The sequence below is a fragment of the Phodopus roborovskii genome, unplaced genomic scaffold (assembly GCF_943737965.1).
Source record: "Phodopus roborovskii unplaced genomic scaffold, PHOROB, whole genome shotgun sequence".
Classification (NCBI taxonomy): domain Eukaryota; kingdom Metazoa; phylum Chordata; class Mammalia; order Rodentia; family Cricetidae; genus Phodopus; species Phodopus roborovskii.
In genome coordinates, this window is record NW_026126639.1 from 5,624,159 (window position 1) to 5,652,087 (window position 27,929).

At 49.0% G+C, this 27,929-nt stretch overlaps 1 protein-coding gene across 1 annotated transcript; it reads left to right on the plus strand.

Moving 5' to 3' along the window:
• The first annotated feature begins 1,758 nt into the window (after nt 1–1,758).
• On the plus strand, nt 1,759–26,027 carry Mrps35 (mitochondrial ribosomal protein S35). Its single transcript, XM_051173389.1, has 8 exons — nt 1,759–1,877; nt 4,199–4,236; nt 6,076–6,243; nt 8,363–8,423; nt 12,329–12,468; nt 16,524–16,633; nt 17,507–17,576; nt 25,615–26,027. The coding sequence occupies exons 1-8, from the start codon at nt 1,772–1,774 to the stop codon at nt 25,882–25,884; spliced, it is 963 nt and encodes a 320-aa protein (XP_051029346.1). The 5' UTR covers nt 1,759–1,771; the 3' UTR covers nt 25,885–26,027.
• The last annotated feature ends 1,902 nt before the right edge of the window (nt 26,028–27,929 follow it).

Below are 27,929 nucleotides of genomic sequence, written 5' to 3' on the forward strand. Positions count from 1 at the left end.
TCAGTTGGCACTGGATTCTTCTTGAGGTATGATTTAAGTGCATGATGTGTAGCTAAGTCAGGCCTTGAACTTGCAATCCTCCTGCCTCTGAAATTCTGGATGCCACCCACCAAAACCAAAACAACAACAACAAAAGCCCAACAACAGAAACTGGGCTGGCAAGAAGGGTCAGTGGTAAAGGCCCTTGCTTCTAAGACTGAAACCCTGAGTTCGACTCCTGGGACTCAGAGGGTGCAAATAGAGAACTGATTCTGCTCCCATGGATGATGATGTGCATGTGTGATTCTGCCACATGGGTGATGTGCATGTGTGATTCTTCCCCCATGGATGATGATGTGCATGTGTGATTCTTCCCCCATGGATGATGATGTGCATGTGTGATTCTTCCCCCATGGATGATGATGTGCATGTGTGCACACGTACAAGTTTTTTAATTAAAAAATACAAATTAAGTACAGATACGCAAAAAAGAAAAAAAAAGACACCTAGATTAATTAACCACCACAGAGGAGGCTGAGATATATTTTCAAAATCTCTTGAGGTAGTTTTAAACCAAGGTAAGATTAAGATTAAGATCCTTTTTTTTTTTTTTTTTTTTTTTTTTCCTTTTGGGACATGGACTCACTTTGTGTCACTGGCTGACTTGGAACTCACGACCTAGACCAGGCTAGTCTCCAAAACACAGAGACCCACCTGCCACTGCTGTGTATTGGGTGTGTGCCCAATAGAGGCTCATTTTTTCATTTTTATAAGTTATTTATTTGCTTACTTATTTTATATGTATGGGTGTTTCCCCTGCGTGTACGTCTATGCATCCCATGCATGCCAGCTGCCTGTGGAAACCAGGAGAAGGTACGTTGTGACTGGAATTACAGATGGCTGTAAGCCATCATGTGGGTGCTGGGGATCGAAATAGGGTCCTCTGGAAGAGCAGTCACTGCTCTTAACTGCTGAGTCGTCTCTCTAGTCCCTCGACCATCCACAGAGGGAGAAATCCAAAGCACCGATTCCCTGAAACTTCTCACTAGTGTGGGCTAAACACACAAACGCGCGCACACACTAACAGTGTAATTAAAAAATGTAGAGTGTAAAGCTAGGTGTTATGTCCCATACCAATAATCCCAGCACTTGGGATACAGGATAGAAAGAAAAAAAAAATAAATAAAGGAAGAAGGGAGGGAGGGGGGAGGGAGGGAGGAGGGGAGATGGGAAAAGGGAAATGGGCTGGATAGGCGCCCCATCCCCATCCCCATCGGTGAGCTCATCGGCCCCAACTGCTCGCCCTCTGCTGGCCGCTGGGGCGACACCGGCACCCGGTGCTGGCCTGTGCGGGCGGCACCGACGCGCACAGACGCACAAATAATCGGGAGGAGGAGGGCGACTCGGAGCAGCCACTGCTTTTAAAGCAAAGCAAAACAAAACGGAGCAGCAGACGGGGCGCGCCAGAGACCCAACCCGCCCGCCCGCGCCCCGCCCCGCCCCCGCCCCGCCCTCCGCCTGCGCCAGCCCCGCCCCCGCCCCGCCCCCGCCCCCCGCCTGCGCCAGCCCCCCGCCCCGCCCGCCGTAGCCCCGCCCCGCCCCCGCCCCGCCCCCGCCTGCGCCAGCCCCGCCCCCGCCCCGCCCTCCGCCTGCGCCAGCCCCGCCCCCCGCCCCCGCCCCGCCCCCCCGCCGCAGCCACGCCCCCTCGCAGCGCACTTCCGTTCCCACGCGCGCACTTCCGGGCCCGCCCCTCCCGCGGCGCGTCTCCGCCCTGGCTCGCCGTCCTCCGGCCATGGCGGGCGCCGCGCTGCAGCTGAGGCGGATCCTGTGCCCGGGGTCGCGCGGCCCGCGCGCCTTCACCTCCGCCGTCAGGCCCGCGGCCTCGGGAGGCGGCCCGCGTGAGTGTGGGGACCCGTGACCCCGTGACCCCGCGACCCCCGTGACCCCGCGGCCCCCGTGACCCCGCGACCCCGCGCCGGCCCGGGTGGGAGCCGCGTGCGGAGGGGGCCGTGCAGGGGTGGGGCCGCGTGCACGAGCGCCCCCTCCCTCCCTCCCCCGCGTGCACGAGCGCCCCCTCCCTCCCCCGCGTGCACGAGCGCCCCCTCCCTCCCCCGCGTGCACGAGCGCCCCCTCCCTCCCCCCTGCGTGCACGAGCGCCCCCTCCCCTCCCCTCCCCGCGTGCACGAGCGCCCCCTCCCTCCCTCCCCCGCGTGCACGAGCGCCCCCTCCCCTCCCCCGCGTGCACGAGCGCCCCCTCCCTCCCCGCGGGCACGAGCGCCCCCTCCCTCCCTCCCGCGGGCACGAGCGCCCCCTCCCTCCCCCGCGTGCACGAGCGCCCCCCTCCCTCCCCCCGCGTGCACGAGCGCCCCCTCCCTCCCCCGCGTGCACGAGCGCCCCCTCCCTCCCCCCTTCGTGCACGAGCGCCCCCTCCCCTCCCTCCCCCGCGTGCACGAGCGCCCCCTCCCTCCCCCCTTCGTGCACGAGCGCCCCCTCCCTCCCTCTCCCCGCGTGCACGAGCGCCCCCCTCCCTCCCCCGCGTGCACGAGCGCCCCCTCCCTCCCCCGCGTGCACGAGCGCCCCCCTCCCTCCCCGCGTGCACGAGCGCCCCCTCCCTCCCCCCGCGTGCACGAGCGCCCCCTCCCTCCCCCCTTCGTGCACGAGCGCCCCCTCCCCTCCCTCCCTCCCCCGCGTGCACGAGCGCCCCCTCCCTCCCCCCCTTCGTGCACGAGCGCCCCCTCCCTCCCTCCCCCGCGTGCACGAGCGCCCCCTCCCTCCGCTGTAAGGCATTTTCTTAATTAGCGATTGCTGGGGGAGGGCCCAGCCCACGGTGGGTGGGGCCACCCTGGGCTGATGGGATGGTCCTGGGTTCTGTAAGAAAGCTGGCTGGACCAGCCAGGGCCTCTGCCCAGCTCCTGCCTCAGGTCCCTGCCTTGTTTGGGTTCCGGTCCGGCTTCTTTCTGTGATGGGGTATGATGTGGAAGTTGCTAAGTTGCTTCTTGGTCCTGATGTTTGATTGCAGCAATAGCAACCCTAGTTAGGATAAGTGCATAAACTGAAGTGATTCCCCAGGAGACAGCTCTCAGGGTTACGGAGGCGGAGACCGCCCAGGACAGACCATCTGCAGGCTACAAACAGTATTGAGAGCAAAAGCTGCATTGTATTCATTACTGTATTCCTGCTTTGTGGTAAATAGAGAGAGTGAGCGCTGTGGGGTGAGTACAAATATGTCAGGTGAAGAATGAGGGACCTGAGGCCACGCAGAGCAGAGCTGAGAGATGCCTGAAAGGCCAGGTACCCAGGGCACTGGAGACAGTGGACCAGGACACGAGAAATCTTATATGCCTTGCTGCAGTGACCTTAATTCCTCGTCCTCTGAGGACAGTAGTAATACTTGTATTTGTCATAATAAGAAAGGTTACGTGAAGTGACAAAGAGTAGTCTTAGCATAGAATATGCATGAAAAAGTACTTAGTAAACGTAGCTTTTCTACAGCACGGCAAGCACTCATTACAGCATGCATAAAATAAGCTGTGTACAAAGTACTCTTGGAATGTGAGGGATCCGTCTACTACCGTCCTGTGACTTAAATGTTGTGTTCATGAGTTTGTTATTGGTAGTTTTTGTCATTGGACATTTCAAATCAGTTGCCTTTAAAGATTCAAATCACATAACTCTAACTAGGATTTTTAATTCGAGAAGATGAACCTACTGTGCTATAACCCTTTAAATTAGTGGAAGTATTTTGTTAGCTGAGAGTGAGTGGATGTTGCATACCTATAATCTCAGCTCTTGGGAGACTGAAGCCGAAGGATTCCAGCAAGTTAAGGACCAGCATGGGCTGCAGTGTAAGGCCCTCTCATATAAAAGGAAGGTGTGTCTTTTGGCAGGGAGGGATTAGGGGGACAGGGTTTATCTGTGTGGCTTTGGAGCCTGTCCTGGAACTCACTGTGTAGACCAGGCTGGCCTCGAACTCACAGAGATGCACCTGCCTCTGCCTCCCCAGTGCTGGGATTAATGGCACACGCCACCACCGCCTGGCCCAGATGGTATTTCTTAAGTGTTCTCTGTGTCATAATTTCTGTGGGATTTCTTTGTCCCCACACTCTGCTTTAAACTTGAAGAAAATGGGTTATTGTTCCATCTTCATGTTACAGATGCCTTCAGCTGTGTTAGGCCAGTGATTTTGAACAATGCTACATTATAAACGTTTGTCTTTTAGGTCCGGCATCCAGAGGTGAAAGGCCATTAAGAAGAAAGGTATGTATGTGTTTACTTGTCTCTATCTTAATGATTTCTGAAGTTTAAAGTGAGTCTACTACTGCCAGAGTACGCTTCGCAGGGTCTCTAATAAATAATCTAAGGATGTGTCAGCTTTAGGAGGTAGGCTTTCTCAGCACGCCCGGAAAACAGGTACAAAGCCAGCATACAGGCTGACGATGCCTTCAGCAGTTAGTATGTATCTCACCAGATGTTCTCCTCTGGGCATCTTTACGAGTTAAGGTCGGGTGATAGGCATAGAGTCAAAGGCGCAAGCATCAGTCCATCATCTAGAGCGGTAATTTTCACAGGAACGATACTCACTTGGGCGTGTGCCACCCTGATGCTGGTATTTAGATGGGCATCATAGAATGTTGCCAGTCCAAACCCCACTTTAGAAAAATACTTATTTTTTATGCACCTGTATTTGTGTGTGAGAATTTATGTGTACCATGTCTGTGTCTGGTGCTTGTGTAGCCAGAAGAGGGTATCAGCTCCCTGGAACTGGTTGTGAGCCAAACCCTACTCTTAGTATGGAGGCCATCCCCTTCTGTGTAACACTTAAACGCATACAAGTGTGTCCATGTGATTGAGCAAGCTTTCCAGGCATTTATCTCAGGCTTGAAGACATTATGTATTTTTAAATCTGTTTAACCTTAATTAACCTATCTCAAAGTGCTTGCTCTTTATTTTTACATTTTTTAAAAGTCGTGTGTGTGTGTGTGTGTGTGTGTGTTTGTGGTGTGTTGTGGCACATGCCAGAGGAAAACTTTAGGAGTCAGTTCTCTCTGTGTGGGTCCAGGGACTGAACTCAGGTTGTCAGGCTTGGTGGCAAGCACCTTTGCGTGCCAAGCCCTCCCTCTCACTGGCCCCTGAATATTGACACTCTCTTATCTCTCCTGTTCCCAAGTTCCTCCCTGCTACTCCCCCTGCCCCCCCCCCCCCAGTTTCCTTCTCCTTTTGAGACAGGGTCTCCTGCAGCTCAGGATGGCCTTAAACTGGCTTTGTAAGACGTATGGCTTAGAACTTTTAAAAAGATGTTTAAATACCTGTCTTTATTTTATGTGTATGAATGTTTAGCCTGTGTGTATGTGTACCATGTTGTGTGTGCCTGGTATCCAAGGAGGCCGTGAGAGTGTCAGATTGTCTGGAATGGAGTTACAGACAGTTACGAGCCACCACGTGGGTGCTGGGGTCAGGCTCCTGCAAAAGCAGCCGGTGCTCTTAACTGCTGAGCCATCTCTCCCGCCGCTGGCCTAGAGCTTGTGACCACTTCCCGGGTGCTGGCGTTACGGGTTTGTACCACCATACCCAGTTGCTGGGGTCCAGTCCAGAGCTTTGTACAAGCTAAAGCGCCATTCTACCAACTGAGCCGCGTCCTGTCTCTTAGTTCTTAACATTTCCTCAAGGTTTTTTATAAACTTCATAAACCAATTGTTAGCTCTTGTGAAGGAAATGTGATACTAAAGGAGAGCTTGTCATAGTTTGAAGCAGCTGCACAGAGGTATTTATGCCGAGTTCTGTGTTTTTTTTTGTTTTTTTTTTTTTTTTTCACTTAAGCAACAAATTTGTTCGAAATCAGTCTGTTTTACTTGTCGTTGTGTGTGGTGTGCGGGCGTGTGCCACGGACGGAGCGTGGGGTCAGAGGACAGCTCTGTTGAGTCCGTCCTTTCCTTTCACCTTGCCGGTCGGTGTGCGTAGCAAACCCCTTTCTCAGGTTCTCATAGTCCTGGGAATCAATGTTTGTGTAGCATAGTTCAGCTTTTATGTTTCTTAGTTACAGCTTTTGTCTTAAAGACTATGTTTATATTTAAAGTTTAATTATTTCACGTTTCTTAGGCACTACCTCCTAGGACCGAGAAGATGGATGTTGACCAGGACTGGCCCAGTGTTTACCCTGTTGCGGCGCCATTTAAACCTTCTGCTGTACCTCTGCCCATTCGAATGGGTTATCCAGTAAGGAAGGGCGTGCCCATGGCAAAGGAGGGGAACCTAGAGCTTTTAAAGGTGAGTGTTGGATCTGGGCTCAGACAGCTCCTTGGGGGTGTAGGCAGACGTCTGTCCTGCCAACCCGCTCCCAAATAGCCACACAGAGACTTAGTGTTAATTACAAATGCTCAGCCCGTAGCTCGGGCTTGGTACTAGCCAGCTCTTTCAGCTTAAATTCACCCATATTTCTTACCTATGCTCTACCACGTTGTGGGGGATCTTTTTTAGGCATGCCATGTGTGTCTCCTCCATCTGTGTCTGCTCCTCCTTCCCAGTGTTGTCTCAGTCTGACTCTCCTGCCCAACCTCCTTCCAATGGGCTCTTTATTAAAACCAGTGAGAGCAACACATTTTCACAGTGTGCTAAAGGGTTATTCCACAGCAAGTGGGTGCTCGTCCCCCACCCACCCCCAGCCGAGGTGCTAAGGGTCCGGTAGAAAGCAGCTTATCGTGTTTCAGATCTTTTTAGTTGATAATGTCTGTGGTAAAGACGACTCAAAGAGCTGTAGGCATTTAATAAGGATCGATTGGTCTTGTGGTCTTTCCTGTTGTGTCCTTCAAGTGGAACTAAGGAGGGCAAAATAATCTGATACTGACAATCAGGAAGGCAGATTCCACACTGATAGTTGATTTTCATTTTTTTAGGCGAATCATAGCCCAGAGTGGCCTCAAACTCACTATATATCTTTCTCTCCTGATTCACGTGCTAGTTCTGAAGCTGTTGAGGAGGAGGAGGAGGGGCTGAACGGGACAAGGGGTGCTGCACCCCACAGTGGGTAACAGACTTGCCCAGGAGGGCATGCCCAGGCAGACACAGACAGAGCGGATCTTCAGATGAAGGGAACTTAGAGCAGACAGAAGAGTGTCCCATCCTGTCCCTGTCGGTGCTGATACCTGTCCTGCGCTGTGTCACTGAGCACGCTCACTGCCCGACCTGCATCAGCAAAACTCTCATACGTTAAAAAAAGACAATAAATGAGGCTTAAAAAGAGCACTCCGACTCACTTTAACAATGTGTGCGTGTAAAAGTTACTGCTTTGAAAGGAATCGCCTCTTTGACCTTTCCTGAATTTTGATATTATGCTTCCCGTCAGCGTGAGTGTATGCATCCTACCTTCATTAAACTGGCCAGCTAAGAGCTGAGTGTGGTGGGACATGCCGAGGGTCAGCAGTCTGTAGCAAGTTCTAGGCTAGCCAGGCCTACAGGAGACTTTCTGAAAGAAGTAATTAACAAATGCAATCAACTCAGTTGACAAAGTGCTGATTGTGTCAAAGCAGGAGTAATATACCAGGGTTCTTGGAGAATTGGGAGATTGATAGATTGGAATCCTTACGTGCTTTCAAATTATTGTTGTTGTTATTCTTTTGAGACTGTCTTGTTGAGTAGCCCAGGGTGACCTTGACTTGACAGTCTTCCTGCCTCAGTCTCCCTGAGTGCTGGAGTTACAAGTGTGAGCAAACACACCCAGCATGCTTTAGTTCTGTGTTGGAATTGCACATGAGCACTGTAGACACAACACACGCTGCATGCTTTAGTTCTGTGTTGGAATTGCACATGAGCCCTGTAGACACAAGGCATAAAGAATGCTGTGAAAGTGTGGTGCTTACTTTTCTTTTAACATGGTTGCTGTCAGGAAGGAAGTGTGCCATCTGGTTTGGGTCAGAACTGAGTCACACAGAGTCTACTTCCCAGCTGTCCATGCTTGGGGCTAATGCTGTAGAAGAGCTGTCAGGTGTTTGTTTTGTTTTTCCAGACAGGGTCTCTCTGTGGCTTTGGAACTCACTCTGTAGACCAGACTGTCTTCGAACTCACGGAGATCCGCCTGCCTCTGCCTCCCGAGTGCTGGGATTAAAGGCGTGCGTCACCAACGCCCGATGAGCTGTCAGATTTTACTTACGTGATTTTTGGGGCCTGTGGTTTAGTTTGTAAGAAGATGATCTTTTCACGGGTTTATAACACAGCAGGCATGATGATGCATAGCTGTGGTCCCAGCTGCTTGGGCGGCTGAAGCAGGACAGTCACTTGAACCTGAGTTAGAAAATATCTGGGAAATATATTGAGACCTCAGCTCACAAAAGAGGGGGTTGGTGGGGGAGACTTGGCTGTCATTTATCCTTTTAAAATGTCTCTATTTTAGATCCCCAATTTTCTGCATTTGACTCCCGTGGCGATTAAAAGGCACTGTGAAGCTCTAAAAGGTATGTCTTCTTCTGGTAACTGAGGACCAGTTTTAACGTACAATAAAGACTCTCGAGTCTATCAAGACACAGCCTCATGTTCTAAGTCACTGTGTCTTTCCTTCTCTCTTTGCTTTGTTGAGAGGGTCTTGTTGTTCTTTGTTAGGTGTCCTGTATATTGCTATGTAGCCCAAGCTAGCCTGAAATTTATAGTGCTCCTGCCAAAGTCTGCCGTTGGGTAGTGCTCCAAGAAGGCACCACCCTCCTCCCTCTTCCATTAAACAAATACTCATAATAGATGTTTTGTATAAGCAGTTTGTTTGATGTTATTATCACTGTCTTACAATGGGTATTTTACCTGTCTATGTATTTGTGTACCATGCCTAGTCCCGAAGGAGGCCAGGAAAGGGTGTCCGATCCCAGGGAACTGGATCGGAACTGCTTGTCAGCCAGCACTGAGTACTGAGAATCAAACCTAGGTCCTTTCTCTGGAAGAGCAGCCAGTGCTGAGCACTATAATCTCATCAGAAATAGAGGTTGAAACCAGGATGTGGTTATGGATACTGTAGTTCTGGAGGTCAGTAGACCCAGCCAAGAGCGTGGTCAGTTTGAAGCTGGCCTGGATGGTTTAACAGACTATCAAAAAGACAAATAAACAAGACAAAAAGAAACAAAAAACAAAGTGAAGCCATAATTTTTTTCTTAAATTACCAGATGGTAGATGCTGTTACCTCAGTTTCATTTTGCATTTAGAAATAAACACCATTGTGAATATTTAATAGCTATACAATAACAGAAGCAGAGTTTGTTTGTTTGTTTGTTTGTTTGTTTGAGGCAGAGTCTTGCTGTGTAACCCAGGTTAATCTGTAACTTGCTGTGTAGAATGAACTGGTCTCCACCATGCAGTCATCTTCCTGCCTCTGCCTCCAGAGTGCTACAGTTACAGATTTGGCCTGGTTGATTGTTTTAAAACATAAACGACTTAAAAGTGATACATGTATGTGTTCATCAAATAGTAGGAGCCTCCTCCTATTTCCTCCCTTCCTCTTGTCCCAGAAAAGTCTTTCAGTAATTACTTAGTTCTTGAACTACTCTCAGAGGACGGAGTCTACTTGAACTTACAGGATTTGCTTTGTGTGCCGCGCATGCTTAGGAGGAAGTAGCGGAAGTAGCTGTAGGGGCTGCAGATCTGACCCGCAGGAGTAGTGCTGTTGCTCCCTGGGCTCACTGGGGTCCCCTTCCCACATAGATTATTGTGCTTGTCACTGAGACAGAGTACCCGACTGAAACAACTTACAAGGGGGTTTGTTCGGATTCACAGTTTGTGGGTTCTAATCTGTCTGCCGGTGACGGGAAGGCGTGGCTACGTGCTCCTGGCTGACACAGCTGGAGTGTAAGGTGTCTTACTGTCTTTTGACAGATGAGCAGATAAAGCGGTAACCCCACACCAGTTTCCTCCAGCTAGGCCCTACCTCCTAGAGGTTCGACAGATTCCCGAAGCAGTACCAGCAGCTCACACAAGTGAGCCCGCAGAGTAAAACCACTCCCAACAGCAGCGGTGACGTGACGGCGAGCATTTTCACGGAGAGAGAGAGAGTGTGTGTCTGTCTGTCTGTACGCGGGGCACACGCCACGTGCGTACATACAGGATAAACACCTTTGAGTTCTTTTCTGGCCCGAAGCTGTTGAAGAGTGTGTTCTGGATGGCATCCTAGTGTAAAGTACTAGTTCCACCTTTTAGGAAAAGAACAAAACCTACAGCATTCCTAAAAGTGACAACTGCTCCAAATCAATGTCACACTTGACACAGATTGAATTGGTTTTTTTTTTTTAAATCTTGTGAAAGCCAGTAAACAAATGCCTTCCTATATACCATGAAAAATTGTATTTTTCACCTTTTTAATTTTAAAAAGTTTTAAAATTACATTCTTTAAAAACCTGTGTGCGTGTATACATATGTTAGGGCATGTGCTTGCCATGATGTGCATATGTGACAACTCATGGGAATCCGTTTCCTCCTTCCACCGTGTGGGTCCCAGGGATCCAGTTCAAGTAGTCAGCCGTGGGAGCAGGCATCTCTGAGCCATCTTGCCTGACGACCCATTTTTCTTTTTTAAACAGTGTTTTTAAATGTGCTTGTGTTCTAGCCGCTGATTGTTTAGATGCAGGAGCTCTGTGATTCCTAAATAGAAGTAAGGATTGTGCACAGTACACCGGGGCGGGAGGACTCTTCCAGACAGAGCGTGAAGAGCACTTTCGCATTCCCTTAATTACACTCCTGCCATCTCTGGCTTGAGATTGCATCTTCCAGAAGACTCAAGGTTTTCAGGGTTGCTTCTCGGTTTCCTGTCAAAGTCGGTCACTTCAGATTCCGTGTCTGACTTGCAAGTGGAAAAAGTGAAATGCAGGAAAGTCAGCAATTTAGCGAGGCTTGAGTAACCAGAGGAGAAGTTAAATAAAAGCCAAGGCTCTTTCTTCAAAGTCGACCACTGTGGCACCTGTCAGATGAGACTCTAATGGGGTCTGTAATGTGCTTTCCACTGGCTGCGTTTTCTGAACACATAAGTTAGGTAATTTAATGTAAAAACTATAGTTATCATCTGGTGATTGCAGTGACTTATTTGCAGTTTAGAAGAAAAAAAATACTCTGCGAAACCAAAAAGTCCATGTACTTAAGCAGACTGGCCTCTTGTGAGTACTTGGCGGCCCGCTTGCGGCATGGTGCAAGATACTGAATCCACGCTAGATATGATCAGTCTCACCCTGTTATCGTCTTCACATCAAAATATTCTGCATTTCAGTGATGCCCTCCTTCCTCAAATACAGGCTTTAGGGATCTGTTGTTTTGTGGGGTTTTGTTTTGTTTGAGCCAGGGTCTGGCAGGGTGGCGCACTCTGGCAGGCCTGTGTAGCCTGGGTGGCCTTGAATTCCTGACCTGCTGCTGCCTCAGCACAAGCCACTGATGGGAGAGAATCTTTGTGACTCAGAATGACATTTTATCAACTCTGGTCAAGTATAAAGGAAGGCAGATAAAGCACCACTGTTGGGAAACTGTTAGCTTGGGGAAATGACGCAGGCAAAGGGCCTCGGTGTCCCCCAGGTTTTCTGGAAGCCTGGGTCTGTGAAGTCTGCCGTTTAACCTGAGGAACTGATTACTTCAGTTGTTCTTAGCATGAGGTTCTTAAGGGCTGAGCCGAGCCCCCGGTGTGAGAAATCTTCATCCTCGGCTGAAAGTCCTCTTCATTCCGACCTGACAGGAGTAGGCAGCGTGAAATCAGATACCTGTGGGAAGCTGGCAGCTACTCCGCATCAACAAATTGGGAGCTGAGTTTATGCCTCTGCTCAGGGGGAATGAGAGAGCCCTGTCCACAGTGCTTGGAAAATTGCTGTGGTCTAGGTCTGTCTGGGGTGTCTTGCCTGAAGATGAGGACAAGATGTTTGTGTTTCCCGTTTTACCTGCTGGCTCACTGGGGTCACATGGAAGAGCAGGTGTTAGTGTTGGGACCCTCTTTCGATGATGTAAGTCAGTTTCTGGAAGAATGCTCCTTCAGGGATTTCAGCTCCTTTCAGTTGATGTTGATTTTCTGGTGATATTGACTTGGGAATGAATTAGCGTTGCTTCTTGCTGTTCACAAGCAGTAGATAGACTCTGGGCAGCAGGCTGTCTGCCTGTTATTGGGAGAGGGGAGTTAAACGGCAGCTACTGGCAGAGTCTGACACATCCATCAAGGGAGTGTGCTCGCTCTCAGTGCTGGAGCCTGGGGGTGGATGAGGAATATCAGCACGCGTGTCCGGTGCAGAGGAGAGGAGAGCCTGTGCTGTGCTTGCGTGACTCCAGAGTATTCAGTAACCGCCCTACTTGCTAGCCCATCTTACCATGGGGATCACTTAGAAAGCTATAAACAGGTAACTTTTTGTCGTCTTAGATTTCTGCACTGAGTGGCCGGCTGCACTAGACAGTGATGAAAAATGTGAGAAGCATTTTCCAATTGAGATTGATACAGCTGATTATGTGTCATCAGGACCATCCATTCGAAACCCCAAAGCACGGGTGGTGACATTAAGGGTAAGGACATTTTAAACACCGCGACTGTCCTTAGGTACATTGTGAGTGCATTTTGTATGTGATTATTAAACAAATGCGTGTTTTACTGCTCATGCAACATTGTGTGTTTAATGGGATGGCATTGTGCTTTGTAATCATCTGATTGTTGTATTTCATAGGCGTAAACATCGCTAACTTATTAAACGATCATTGTTTTGTGGAGTTGGTTTACACCTTCCACCTTTGTATGTGTGAATTCTGGGGACTAAACTAAAGCGGTGTGGTGAAGGTGAGGGGAAACCAATTCTATACTGTAGTTCCTTCCCTGACTTTTCTTATTGCGGAGGCAAAGTGCCTAACAGAGCAGTTTAGGGCAGATTCATCTTGCTAGCTATTTCTTGTTGGTGAAGCACAGCAGCAGGAGAGCCCCTGTCCAAGATGGCAGGAGCGTGCGCAGCTTGCTTGTATCCATGGATCTGCAAGCGGAGAGATTGGCCTGGAAGTGGAACCAGGCCGTGGCATGGAGGCCATGCTCCCTGATTCCTCCAGCCAGACCCTATCTCCCAAATGTCAGTACAGCAGGGCCACCTGGGGACAAAGTCTTCAAACACAGGAGCCCATGGGACATTTCGTCTAAACCACAGCAGTAGTATTTAGAGGGATCACATTTATTTGTGTGTGTGTGTGTGTGTGTGTGTGTGTAGCATATCAATATATGTGTATGCCTTTTTTTTCTGTGAATGTGTGTGCACTTTCTATGTGTGTATGTGTATTTGTGGTGTGTGTGTACATGTGTTTGTGTATATGCTTGTTTCTGTGTGCTTGTATGCTTGTTTTTCTCTGTGTGCATGCTTGTTTCTGTGTGTGCGTGTGCATGCATGTATGTATGTTTGTGTATGTATGTGTTTGTCTCTGTGTGTGGTAGATAGCATGTGTGTATGCTTGCTTGTGTGTTTGTGGGCTCGTATATGTGTGAGTGCATGCCTGTGTAAGTATGTATGGGAGCTCTATGCCTGAGTTGTGAATCATCTCGGGTTACTCTCCTCATTAATTAAGGCAGGACCTCTCTTTCAAACCAGAGCTTGACAGTCTAGCTAGGCCAGCTAGCCAGCCTGCTCGGGGCTCCCCTGGGGTTACAGGCGTCCACTGGTGGCTGCTGGGGGTCTGAATGTAAGACTTTACCCTTGGTACAGCTGCTTTTGCCTCCACAAATTAACAGAATGAAATAGGTATTACATTCTGCTCAGTAGGCATAGAAGTTGTTCAGGATTAGAGACACTTTGGTTGTAAAGGCTTTACTTTTAAAAGTGCTCTCCTCTGTTAATCTCATATGTTTCTGCAAAAATCCTGTGAGTTAAGTTGTCCTGAGGAAACTGAGTCTTCCTGGGAGATAAAGTGACTTGAAGTTACAGAGTAAGTGGCAAACCTAGAAGCCTAGCTCAGTTCTTACGTGTGGTACTGGTTCTGTCACATTTTATGTGCTTAGACATTCCTCAGTGTGGTGTAGTTCTTGTGTTGATGTGTAGACATTTGAGGGTAGCTCATTTCACTATAGCCTCCTGTGGTTGTAAGTGGCAGCATTGTTGGGGATAATGTTAATAGCACACGACTGTGAAAGCAGCAGCTTGTAAACTGTGTTTGGGAGGAGAGGCCATGACTGGCACTCGGCCTTGAAGTCAGAGTGTTGGTCCAGCTCAGAGACAGGAGTGTGCAGTGCCTTGTGGGCTAGCAGGTGGCGTGAATGTCACACGGCCACTTCTGAAGTGCTTCAGAGTGTCTGATGTGGTAAGCTATTAATGTGAGTTTTAAAAGAATGGTTGCAATAGTAATCAACATTGCTGCCACTTTTTTGAACATTGTCATAAAAATTGGAGTTTAAAATGTTATTGTTTAATGTTGTAATTTAAAAAGGTGTTTAAAAAGAAGAATCACTCTATTCTCACTAGGGTATACCTAATATACCCTGTTAGGGTATATCCTCATAGACCCAAATATAAAAGACTCGTTTTACTGTATGCTGTCACTGTACATAGATATATGTATGTCATAAAGTAGTACACTTTGCTATTTTCATATAAATATTTCTACAATTTGTTATCAGGTAGTTATCACAGGATGAGTTGCTTATTTATCAGGCTAATAGCCTGCTTGTTGATGCACACTCTTCCCAGACGGCTGTACTGGTTCTCATTTGCTGCGGAGGGAATGTGGTAGTGAGTCCTTATCTGAGACAGGGTCTCACTGTGTAACCCAGCTGTCCTCCTAACTTCATGTGCCACAACTCAATTCCTTTCTTTAAAAATAAACTTTATTTATTAATTTACCAAATACCTTCCTGTATCGTTTCCAAGAACAAAACAGTCATTGTTCTGGCCCTCAGAGGTTTGTAATTGGTGGGGAAATGGGAGGGTGAATAAGCTGCTGTGCAGGGTTGTTAGAGATGAAGAATCTTAGAATTCCTTTTTCTCCCTCATGAGTTCAGTGCTTTCTTACTCCTGATGCTTCCTAGAGAATGAACCGTGCTTGCCACGTCGTGGTTATGGTTACCGCCTGTCCTTGAAGACTCGTGTTTTGAGGGCTTGCTGCTCGGTGGGGCAATGATGAGCTGGGCCTGGAGAGTTCTTTCATCGTGGAGTACCTCCTGGGAAGGATTAGGGTTCTTGTGAGACCTGGATCAGTTATTCAGAGAGCTAAGCCTCAGCTGCTGTCTTGGCTCGCAGTCCTGTGATGTGATGGTTCCTTCCTACAGGGCCAGCACTGTAGATGACTAAACCTTATTTCTTTATAAAGCTACTCGATGTTAGATAGTTTGTTATAATAAAAAATTTTATTGAAGTATATTCTAGTGTCAAACTTACCTATCTCTAGTTAATACCTTGACCCTTGACACAGTTCTCTATGAACTAAAGAGTTCTGTCTCATTCAGTCACTGTTTCCCAGCGTGGTCTCCAGGAAGACTAATTCCATGGAAAGTAGAAGCGAAGGCCAGGTGCACTGCACAGCCATTCATGTGCCACCACTACGCTGTACGGAGTACCCTGGAAAATCCAGCATAGAGATGAGCTTGGTGGCACAGGCCAGTCTGTGACCCTGGCATCGAAGCGGCCATTCCTGAGAGTCTCAAGTCTGAGGCCACCCCGGGTTACATAGGTTCTGTCTCAGCAAACAGAAAGAACTGTACTAAACTCTGTGTATCCTAAAAGTACCCAGTAGGAATAGAGTTAGCATTTGTCTGCTTGCATTGCTGGGGATGGGGGTTGTACCCAAGATCTTGTGCAGGTGCTAAACAAACATTCCACCACTGAGCTACAGAATCACCCTTTAAAGAACAGAGAAGAGTCTGAGCTGGGAAGTGCATGCCAGCCAGACACGGTTTAATCCCAGGTCCGTCCGGCGAAGGGGGGTGATGGGGTGAGGGAGAGAAAACTTTGCTAGGAGGCCCCCACGTGCTTTATAAAAATCGTGTTCATTTGTGTGTGTCTGTGTGTGTGTGTCTGTGTGTGCGTGCCCTTGTGTGGTGGTCAGAGGGCAACTTGTGGGAGTCTGTTTTCTCTTTGTACCCTGTAGGGTCTGATCGTCCAGCTCAGGTCCCTAGCTTGGTGGTCAGAGCTTTAAGCCAGTCAGCACTTTGCCAGCCTGCGAGATGAGTTCCTAACAGCCCATGGGACCCGTATTTGCTTCTCGGGGCTGTTGATTCTTCCCTGGTGTGATGTTTCGGCCTCCAGAGCCTACAGCTTAGGGTGCCATTTTCAGCCAGTTGCGGTGCTGCAATAGCCCGGTCTCAAGGCGGAGTGGTGGGGAGTGCTTGGGTCTGTGCCGCGTGAGCAGCTCGCTCTCCTGGTGTCAGTGTGCGGTTACGCTGCAGTGCTTCCCGTGTTCGGCGATAGCTCACCGTGTGGGCTCTGCGGGGAAGGTGCGAGCGTCAGCATCGCAGCTGCGTGCTTTGCGTCTGCTGACTTTGTGCAGAGAAGTAGGGGAGCTCTGTTTCCGTGAGTTCGTTGTTGATCTGAGCAGCAGTGCTGCTTTTCTCAAGCAGATTATATGATTTTTGCATATTCTTTTCTTGTATCTTTAAGGTTAAACTTTCAAGTTTGAATTTAGACAACCATGCAAAAAAGAAACTCATTAAACTTGTAGGAGACCGGTACTGTAAGACCACTGATGTGCTCACCATCTCAACAGACAGGTGAGTCCAGGCATGTGTGTGTGTGTGTGTGTGTGTGTGTGTGTGTGTGTGTGTGTGAGAGAGAGAGAGAGAGAGAGAGAGAGAGAGAGAGAGAGAGAGAGAGAATGTGATGTCTTGTCCTAAAAGCCATTCTTCCGGGAAGTTTTACTCAATAGTAGGATGCTCAATTTTAAAGTAGCAGCAATAGACATGATATAACTTATTTTCGAAAGGATCAGCATTTGCTTTTAATGAGGATTTGCTTCTGTTTTATGTGTATGAGTGTTTTTCCTGCATGCACGCTTGTGTACCATGTACGTGCAGTGTCCACGGGGACCAGAAGGGGAACGTCAGGTCTCCTGAAACTAAAATTACAGATGGCTTTGTGAACTGTCTTGTGAGTACTGGGACCTTAGCCCGGGGTCCCTACATGAGCAGCCAGTGCTCTTACCTGCTGAGCATCTCTCCAGCCTAGTCTGTCTGACCTGCTTTTCCAGTGGACTCATAGATAAGCTTGTGCTGTCCACCTGGCTCTAAGCACGAGCGGTAAAGAGAACTTGGCTTGGGCATGTCACGTTTAAAGTAGCTTAAAGCTGTGGTGCTCTCTCCCTATCTGTCTCCCTCTCCCCTTCCCTCCCTCTCTCTCCTCTCCCTCCCCACCCCCAAACTATGTCGTCTTGACTAGCCTAGAACTCACTGTGTAGACCAGGATGGCCTCAGATTCAGAGTTGCACCTACCTCTGCCTCACACAGTGCTTCCAAGTCCAGCCGTCCTGAATATTCCAAGCACAGAATTTCCTAAGGCAGATAAAACTCAAAGACTCATACCTGTTGTCTTTAGTGTCTTACAAATTACCTGTATGCTGAAATTTTGACGTTCTTTTCTCTTTAAAGATGCCCTTTGAAGAGGCAGAACTATGACTATGCACTGTATCTCCTCACAGTCCTGTACCATGAGTCCTGGGTAAGTGTGTGTGTGTGTGTGTGTGTGTGTACACGTGTGTGTGTGAGAGAGAGAGAGAGAGAGAGGCTGACTTCAGAGTGCTGTGTGTCATGTACTGCAGGTGTGTATTAAATGTGTGTGAAGATGGTAAGGCCGGCCGTTCATTTGCCCGGTCTTGGAACTGTTCCCGCCTCAGGCTCTTTAGTGCTGGCCTTGCAGGCCAGTGCCGCTATGCCCTGCTCTTAGAGACACGGGAGGTTGGAACTGAATGGGAGCTTTCTGTAGATTCGTTCGTTGATACTGTGGCTTCCCAGTGGGGCGTGGCCCCATGCCTTGACCCTTAGTGGGGACCCAGGACAGAAGCATCTCCCTGTTAGTGCCAGCGCTCAGTGATGCCTGGTGAGTACATGCAGCTCTGTCCAGCCTGCTCACTACATTTCATTATTACTAACAGTGACCAGCTCAACACAAGTGAGAGGCAGGTAGGACAGCAAAGCTTTATTTCAGGATTAGTAGCAAAACACAGCCTCCGGCTCCTTCTGCAGGGTTCTCCGCCATGATTCATCTGTGCTTTCTACCCTGGCCTTGGGAATGTCGTCATGCTGCAGTTAATATCTTTCCTGTCAACTGATTGAGAATTGCCGTTGGCTTGGGATAATTAAGTTTCCTTTGAACCCAGAGCGTGTTTGAATTAGCTACAGGTCCATAGCTGCTGTCCAAGAGTTAATAACAAACAGTAAAACCCAGCCAGGTTAGAGCATCTTGTTTGCAGCTGACTGTAAAGTGAATTCGCTCAGAGGAAATGACAGACACCAATAAATTATGAATTGAGTGAGAGTTGACTTGGGGGATTCTTTCTGTGACTCCGTGACATAGAGCCCAGTAAGGCTGTATTCTGGGTTCATGCAAGAAGCCTTTCATCTTTCGTACCAATTGCTTTGATGCCAGAGTAAGAGGTCACGCGTAACTGTCCTAAACAGCTGTAATTAAAGAATTCCCATCTGACGTTTGGCACCGAGTCCTTCCTGAAGAGGCGGCATCGGTGAAGACCCTGCGAGGCAGGGATGAGTGGTGGAGCTTTGCAGGGCTCCAGGACGGGTGTGCTGCTGGATTGAATTAGTTTTTCCTTCCCCGGCCTGGAATTCTTACTTGAAGCTTACATTGCCACCTGGTGTTTGGTCCAGCGTTTGGAGCCCCTGCCCGGGCCACTGCTTGTCAGTAGTGTGCGGACACTTGGTGTGCAGACAGGAATGTCCCCTGCTTTTTAGAGTCTCTGGAGGCTACTTCAGAAAAAGTGTTCATCTAGACTTCAGTGTAGAATGTTTGTTGTGTAGCCAATCAAACAAGTTAACTGTAACAGTGTCAATTCTCTTCAGTCGGCATAGACATCACCAAGTGTGGCTTCAGGACTGACGGCCAGCACTTCCCAGGTCTCTGAGTGCTGGCCCTAACGAGAGATGAGTTGTGTTAGAGTTTCGGTCTGATGTGCTGTGAGTCAGCCTTCGGCATGTGGAGCCTTGCAGACTTGTGTTCGAGCCTTGGCCCTGTCATTTCCTGCGTGGGTCATCGTTCTTAGCGTTGAAGGCCGTGTGTAAGCCATCTAGGTTCTGACATTAGGTTTCCTTCTCAACGGAGAATTTTTTGTAATATCTAGCAATTAAATTATGAACTCTCAGTAACTACAGTAATTAGTTGAAAATACTAAGTGAACTTTTTAGAATTTCAAGTGCGTTCATTGTGAATCCCTGTGAACAGCCTACATGTAACTTGACGGAGTTCTGTAAGCTGAAGTCGGGCTAGATCTGCTCAGTCTTATTGGCTGCACACCCTGCTGCTCCCTTGTGCGCTGTGATGTTTGTGAGCTCTCCACAGGCAGGCTCAGGGAGGCGTGGAGGCTGGGAGCGGGCCCCAGAGGCCCTAGGGTGCTGACATTGAGCTGCTGCCAAGGCTTTCTTTTAACAGACTGGATGTGCGTCTTGTTTGGATTTCACCTTACTACCCGTTTGTATTTTAATGCTGCGCATTGAGCGCGGGGCTTCCTGAGCTCCGTGCCAGTGAGTGAGCGCTCTGTGGCTGCCTCTTTCCTCCCCTAGGCTGGCTCTTTCCCTGGCTGTCACATCTCTAAGTTGGTGTTTATGGGAGGTGTTGGGAGCAAGCCAGACCCTTCTGCTCATGAACTACAACCTCAATCCTAAGTTAGATCATTTTGTACTCATCAGGAGAGGCCACTTTGAAGGGGACCTGACTGTAAATACTTCCGTAGCAGCGGAGAGTCTGTGCTGAGATAGGAGGTCTGCGGCCGGCGCCGGGTGCTGCTGCTTGCATCCCTTCTCTCTCTCAGGGCCAGGGCTGGTCGGTCTAGCTTCAGCACAGCCCTTGACTTGGAATAAATAAAATCCAGTAAGAAGTTGATCTAGAGCACTAGCTGGCTGTGTAGCTTTCATGCCTTCTGATTAAGCGTCTGTCCCTCAGGAATCTTCCTTTCCTGGGCTCCCGAGGGCACAGCGGGGGTCTAATGCTGGCCCTTGGTGCTCATCTGGGCTTTCCTCCCCTGAGTGCTGGGCTCACTGTCCACTCCTTCCCAGTCCGTTCCCCGCTGGCTGGGAAAAAGGGGGATATGCTTAATGCCCAAGTCCTCTCTCCTTGTCCCCCTTTGTCCTCCCCATCAACTCCACTGCTTCAGGTTTGTTTGATCAAGCCATGTTAGTCTGGAAGGAATCCACAGCTTCTCATTTTCTTTGGAAACCAAAGCAGAATCTATTTTCCCAAGTAATATGTTCTTAGACTTAAATTTTGAAGTCAAGGCATTTTTTTTTTAAATTGGTTGGGATAACCTAGCAGCATCTATAATCAAATGTCTTTTAGCAGCTGTTGCTCCCAATAAAAGACAACACAATAACATAGTATCCAGACTCTCTGTAGTTTCCATCTTTATGGGCTTTCTTTATTACTCTATTTCTTTTACTTTTATTTTTTGGTTTTGTGAAACAGGGTTTCTCTGTATCTTTTTAGCTGTCCTGAAACTCACTCTGTAGACCAGGCTGGCCTTGAACTCACAGACACCTGCCTCTGCCTCTGCCTCTGCCACAGCCTCTGAAGCATTGGGATTAAAGAAGTGTGCCACCACACTCAGCCATTATATTTCTTGTTTAAGGACTTTATTCCTCCCCTCTCTCCCCAGCTGACATGTATTTTTAAATGGGTCAATTTAAGTTGTAAGAGCTAGTTAGTAACAAGCCTAAGCTGTGGCCGAGCTTTTATAATTAGTGAGTCTCTGTCATTACTAGGGAACTGGCAGTCCTGGTAAAAAGGGTTACCTACAGTGGGCAAGGCCAGCATTTCACACCTCTCTGTTTGCCCAGCATTAGTGCAGTACTAGGTGGCACACAATACTCAGTGAACTGCTCTTAGAACTTGTCCAGGTTGACTTGAACTTCTTGACATATGCAGTTAAAATTTAACCTTGGCAGCTGGGATAATTGGCAGGATTTTTTTTTAATATTAAGGATTTTTTTCAAATTTCCCGTTTTATAGCTATAAAAATTACAATGTTTATTTTATGTGTATTTGGGAGGAGGGGCACACATGTCATAGTGCCCCACGGGAGTCAGAGGAGAACCTGTGTGAGTCAGTTCTTTCCTTGCACGTGGGTCCCAGGGATTGAACTCAGGTCATCAGGCGTGGCAGCAGGTACCTTCACCCACAGACACCCACAGAGCCATCTTGCCAGCCTAGTTTTTTATTTTTTAATGGTTAAGCTGTTTTCCCTCGTGTAGGACAACAGCGTCTTGTAGTCATGAATCGGGGAATATTACTATGATTCGAGTCCTGGTCAAAGAGAGATGTAAGTACAGTGGTAGGAGGTGGCAGGTCTGTGTGGAGGAAGCAGTTAGCTCTGTCCCTGCCGTGTGCTGACGGCCTTAACTAGCTCGCATGTTCTGCGTTAAATTTGCGGCAAAGGAGGATGTTAGGTTCAAGCAGTCGCTACCCTTTTGCCCTGAGATTCTTCTCGCCCGGTCTCGCTGTTCCGTAGAACACGTTTGCCCTGAGATTCTTCTCGCCGGGTCTTGCTGTTCTACCACTGAGCCCCATTGTGGTTTTGGGCAAACGATTTAATTGCTCTGGGCTTGAGTTTCCTGATCTGTAAAACAGATGATAACAGTTGTAACTCACAGGGCTATGTGAGAGGTCAGTGAGTTAATAGTGAGTGTCAGAACCTAACATTGTGTGTGTCTGTGTGTGTGTGTGTGTGTGTGTGTGTGTGTCTATGTGTATGTCTCTGTGTGTGTTACATTGCAAATGTTGAGGTATTAAAGTAAGTGTCTGTACTGAGTGGTCCTATACAGTAGGACTGACCCAGACCCCCTGAATGTGGGTGTTAGTTAGGAGGCCTGGGCAGTCTATGGGGCCTCTGGTAATGGATCAGTATTTATCCCTAGTATATGAATGGACTTTGAGAGCACATTCCATATAGAGGAATACTCCCTCAGCCTAGACACATGGGGGAGGGCCTGGGCCCTGCTCCAAATGATGTGACAGACTTTGAAGGCTCTCCATGGAAGGCCTAACCCTCCCTGGGGAGCAGAAAGGGGATGGATGGGGTGGGGAACAGGGGAGGATGGGAGGGAACTGGGATTGACTGTAAAGCAAGCTTGTTTCAAATTTAATTTAAAAATTATCAAAAATGTCTATAAAGTACCCCAGCTCTGACTAAATGGTCATTTTTTTTATTTTCTTTTATGTGTATGAGTGTTCTGCCTGCATGTATGTGCACCGCATGCATGCATGGAGTTGTCCACGGATGTCTGAAGAGGGTATCAGCTCTCCTAGAGCTGCAGTTACTGAGCATTATAAACAGCCATGTGGATGTGGGAAGCAAACAGATTTTCTGCAGGAACAGCGGGTGCTTTTAACTTTGCGTCATCTCTCCAGCACTGGTGACCGAGTTTAGCTTATAGTGGGAGCCTCAGTCATCCCAAGGAACTTATGTGATATGGTTAGTGTAGTTTGATATGTGATACAGGTGGTGTGGAGGGGTGTGGTGTGGGATTTATGTGATGTGGTGTGGTGTGGTGTGGGATTTATATGATACGGAGTGGTGTGGGATTTGTGTGTGATGTGGGTGGTGTGATGTGGGATTCTGTGGTGTTGATATGACGCGGTGTGGAATGTATATGCGTGTGCTACTTGTACTTTAAAACCCTTGCATTCCAACAATGCTTCAAGGAAAGAAACTCAGACAGCTGGCTGCTCCGGTGCTGGTGCAGGAGAGAGGGAAACTGAGATTGTAAAGTTGGGTCTGCTGGCCCTCAACTCCAGAGGCTGTGTGCTACTCAGCCTGGCTCCTTCTGCCACTGTGGCCTCACAGGCAGAAGGGTCCCCACAGCACATTGCCTGATGGTGGATTGAGTAAGAACCTGACCTAGGTCAGACTATCGTGAACTTAGACATGACCAAAGTAATACTGCTGTTATTTATTACCATTAGAATAGCCATTGTTGTTTAAGGAAAATACTGAGCCTGCTGCCAATGAAGCGATAGTGTCTGGGTGAATTGAGTGTCCCAGCTGAGCACTTAGGCAGGTGCATCGCCGTGAGTTTGAGGCCATCCTGTGCTTCTCCCATGGTTATTAACTTCATTTTCCTTCTATTTGCATCTTTGTTTATTGCATGCCAAATACTTTCTTTAGTTTTTTTGTTTTCTTTTTTAAGATTTATCTTTGCTTGTGCATGGGTGTGTCTAAGTGTGTGGGGTGTCTGAGTGTATGGGTGTCTCTAAGTGCGTGGGTTGTCTGAGTGTATGGGTGTGTACATATAAATGCAGTTCCCTCAGAGACCAGAGGATTTTGGGTTCCCTGGAGTTGCATTTCCTTTGGGTGGGTGCTGAGCACTAAACCTGAGGTCCTCTAGAAGATCTGTGTATGTCTGTCACCCCCGAGCCACCTCTCCAACGCTTTCATTGTTTTGTGACAAGATCTGTCTGTGGGCCAGGCTGGCCTTGGCCTTCTCCTCACAGTTGTTGGATTCTGAGCAGGTGAGGTCACGAGCTTGTCCTGTGCTGCTGCGCCCTCCTCGCTCGGGTTGTGTTTCCCATATGTGTTTCCCATAAGCCCACAGCAGCTCCAAGTGATAGTGTCCATCAGAGGGGTCCTTGTCTCCCCAGCAGGCAGCTTCTCGTGCTTCTTGATTGAGAGTACCTCTCTTTGTCCCTTACCTTCACCGTGGCGCTCTGGGCCTGGGTAGGGATGGCTGTTTGTTCCCCAGAAGTCTGAGGTAGGGGTTGGTGAAGGCCAGCCCCTTTATAGCTTCATGATCCAGCAGGCCAGGGTAGGCCGGTCTGCCCTCGGGACTTTGTCTCCTCAGCACTGTGAAATTACAGGCGATCTCACTGCTTGTTAGAAGCCTGGGCTGACTTGCCAGCCCCAGCTCATACCTCAGTGTCAGTCCCTTTGGATAAAGTAACCTCCGCTCTTAAAATGGAAGGGATAAAGCGGCCATGACTCTTCAGACAGACCTTCCCACGTCCTGCAGCCAGGATTCGCATTCATGTAGCCCTCATGGAGTCTGAGCCCGCCCTGTAGCTGCTGGGGTGGGCCGTGTGCCTGCTCTTCTTGGGTTGCGCCTGGAGTGGTCTGCTGTGTCTTGTTCTGTAGCAGCAGTGTAGCCAGGTGGGGAGGGACATCACACACCGTATCACAGCGTTGGGGCACCTGATACAAGCTGCACGTTCAAGGCCAGAGGAAAAGACTAAGGAAGGCTTTTGTAAGATGATGTGTTTGTGTTTCTTGAATAGTGAATATTCCAGAATGATGTGCTTCATGAACAATATTACTGCCTTTGTGTCTTTGACAAAGTCTGGAGGGTGGAGGAGGAGCTTCTGCTGTTTTTAGATGTGGCCTCACTTTGTAGCCCTGGCTGGCCTATCTCACTTAGCTCCCTCCTGAGCGTGGGATTAAAGGTGAGCACAGGCGTGCCTGCCGACTGTCGCCTGTCATCTGTGAGCCGCCGTTTCAGTTGCGCACAGTGTGCCTTAGGTGACATGGTAACAGGACACCAGTACTGTTAGTACAGGAACAGAAAGTGAAATAACAAGACAGCCGTGGAGGACATGAAGCTGCCGTGACAAAAAGCAAAAACTGTCTATCCATATATGTCCCCCACGTCATGACTTCCTCTGCCAAAACAACTGTGAATGCGTCCAGATGTGTCCACCTCTTCCTGGCTTACCTGTCATGGCTTTGTCTCCTGTGATGCCCACGTGTTAGAAAGATAAGACTTCTATCAGCTCCTTATCTTAAACTGTGGGAATGTGAGAGATGTCCATAGGTGTGGTTAAACAGCTGGGCGGCAGAAGCAGTAAGGTCAGAAGTTCAGGGCCGCCCACGGCTCCGCGGGGATTTTGAGGCCAGACTAGGCAGCACATGTCGTCCAGTTTAAGTGCTGATGTGCTATGATTCAGGCCCAGCAGACCCGTCCCACCCTGTGTTCCAGGACAGTGCGAGAGCAGGGGCTTGAAGGGGCACGCTTAGACTAGCCACCTGCAAGAGAACTTTCCGTCTGAGAAGTGAAGTTTGGGGGGGGGGGGCACTGTGTAGCTGGAGCTGTGTCCATGGCTGTCACTGCATAGTGTGGACAGGGACCGTGAATATATTCCCTCTTCCCGAAAACAAAGGAACTTTGTCTTTCGATAGCATTTCCCCGAGTTCTCAACTGTTGCGGGATCCCAGCGGGTGTCCCTTGGGGGTAGGGGAGAGTAGGCAGGACACCGATGACACAGGCATCTCCAACAAGTTGAATCAACAAGCTCAGTTTATTCCAGAGGGGGGTGAGCCTTATATACCCCGTAACCGTGCCCCAGGGGAGGAGAGCCACTGAGCTGCATCTGCTGAGGTGCCGGGGTTGCTGTCCGTAGGTGCACGTCATCTCTCCTGTGCTGTAGTCAAGGCCCTCTGGCTGACCCAGGCTGGCGGTCAGGAGATATCTGTTGCGCATGCTCTAGGCCAGCGGCCAGGCCCATTGGGGCTTAGTTATCCCACACCGAACTTCTCTTTTTCTTTCAGAAAACTGAAGAATGGGAAAAAAATAAGACCGAGGAAGACATGGAAGAGTATGTGTGGGAAAACAGCTCCTCAGAGAGAAACGTTCTGCAAACCCTGCTGCAGATGAGAGCCGCAGACAGCAGTATGGTCCCGAGCAGGGAGCAGCTGCTGGGGACCAAGGAGGTTGGAGACTACCAGAACTGTGTTGTTCGACTCAAGAACGAGGGCGAGACCGAGGCGAGCCTCACTCAGTACAAGGAGTCTGTAAAGAGACTGTTAAATCTGGCCTGAAGTCTACACTGGACGTCTGCTGTGCCAGTTTTATGATGTATGCCGTCACTGGTTTGATATAAATGGGAACACATGTAAGAATATTGTCTCACGCGAGTTAACATTGCTCCTTTCACACTGCTGTGCACCTCAGGGTGCTTTTGGGGCTCTCTGGCTTACAAGGGGGCGGGGCACCTGCTGGCAGGCCATGGTTTCCCTGGCTCTGAGTGTTTGCACACAACGCCTCTAATCTTCCTCTGCCTGTGTGAGCACAGTTATTTTCTTAGCTGCCTTGTCTCCACTTCTGGTGTTTGCCTTTGATCAGTGACTCTGGTTACTGAGGAGGCCTGACAGTGCCCTCGTGGCCCTCAGTGGCTCTCACTGGCCCTCAGTGGCTCTCAGTGGTCCTCGTGGCCCTCAGTGGCTCTCACTGGCCCTCTGTGGCTCTCACTGGCCCTCAGTGGCTCTCAGTGGCTCTCACTGGCCCTCTGTGGCCCTCAGTGGACAGCCTCACAGAGGGCTGCACTCTGCCACGGACAGCAGCTAGACAAACTTGCTGCTCACCTGCTCCAGCTTTGTCCAAGCTCTGCTCTGCCTTGTAAACGTAACTTAACAGCAGGAATTCTTTGGATAGCCAGGTAAGGTAGACTGTAGTTATTGTAATCCTGGCATGTGCAAAGCCAAGGCCAGCACAGGCTACAGGAGGTCCTGTCTCAAGGGGAGGAAAAAAAAATAAACCAACAAAACCCATCATAAAACCACATAAAAACTCCTTGAACATCGACTGGACTGTCTGTGCAGCCGTCATATGGTGACATTGGAGAGCATAGTACAAATTCTAATTGTTCTTAATAATAAAACCTCAGAGTCAGATATTGGAGTCTCCACACAGCTCTGCCTCCACCTCCCTAGTGCTGGGATTAAAGGCGTGCGATCCCAGATACTAGGATCATCTTTGTGAGCTGTTTCTCTTTAGGACAGATTCAATCTCTTGTAACCCATGAACTATCAGAGGTGCATCTGCCTCTGTCTCCCGAGTGCTGGGATTAAAGTGTGCGCCACCACTGCCTGGCCTCTATGGCTGACTAGTGTGGGCAAACTGCGCACTCTGACCTTAAGGCAAGCTTTATTTGTTAGATCAGAAACAAAGTATCACCACAGGACGGAGGTGTGGCCTCACTGCAAAGAGAGAACTTTGAGGGACAGCATTCAGAACTTCTGCCCAGCCCTTCCTGTTCTCAGGGCCCTGTTAACCTGTATCCTTTCCCTGAAGGGTAACTGGCTGAGCCCTGAGTACTAACGTGTCCCAGCCTGAGGGTGGTTTTGTAAACACCAAAAACCTGCATTTGGGTCAGAAGTGAGGACAGCCTTGGAGGCCTTAACTCTGGCCAGTTCAGGCTGACCTGAGGGTTCAGGCTGCCATCAGTTTGGAATGTCAAGAGCATACCCGTGTTTTTAGCCTTCCGTGTTTGCCTCTTGCCTGTCTGGTCTTCTTTGCCTCTCAAGTCATCTGAAGGAGAGTTGGGCATACTTGTTTCCTTACAAATAGGGTAAATAGGGTTTTCTCAAATTGTAGTCATTTCTGTGAGACTCTTCAAGGAATGTCATGTCCAGAAGGAACATCTCTTTGTTCCCTACTGTATTGGAAAGTCCCCCAAGCAATTCATATGAATTAAAAGTAAGTTTGGAGCTGGGCATGCTCACACATGCCTTAGTCTCAGCACTTGGTAGGTTAGGAGTCCAAGGTCAAACTCTGTCTGTTATATACCCAGACTCAAAACAGGAAAAATGGGGGTGAGGCAGTGCCTTTAATGCCAGCAGGCCGGGGGATCTCTGAGTTCAAGGCCAGCCTCATCTACAGAGTGAGTTCCAGGACAGCCAGGGCTGTTACACAGAGAAAAGACTTTTCAAAAAAATCTGTAGACAGTTTCTTGAATTACTTCTTTGAATGTAATTTTTTGGGTAAGAATCCCAGCAGTGCTACCACACAAATGGTTGAATAAAGATGGTAATTAAAATCTGGATATTCTTCCTGTCAGCGTTCAGGCACCTGTACTGGCTTGCCC

What these genes read in the sequence shown, in the direction of transcription:
- Mrps35 (XM_051173389.1), top strand. Translation starts at nt 1,772, where the DNA reads ATGGCGGGCGCCGCGCTGCAGCTGAGGCGGATCCTGTGCCCGGGGTCG. An exon ending in CACGGGTGGTGACATTAAGG is followed by an intron (nt 12,469 to 16,523) that starts GTAAGGACATTT and finishes TGTATCTTTAAG; the next exon opens with GTTAAACTTTCAAGTTTGAA. An exon ending in CTCACCATCTCAACAGACAG is followed by an intron (nt 16,634 to 17,506) that starts GTGAGTCCAGGC and finishes TTCTCTTTAAAG; the next exon opens with ATGCCCTTTGAAGAGGCAGA.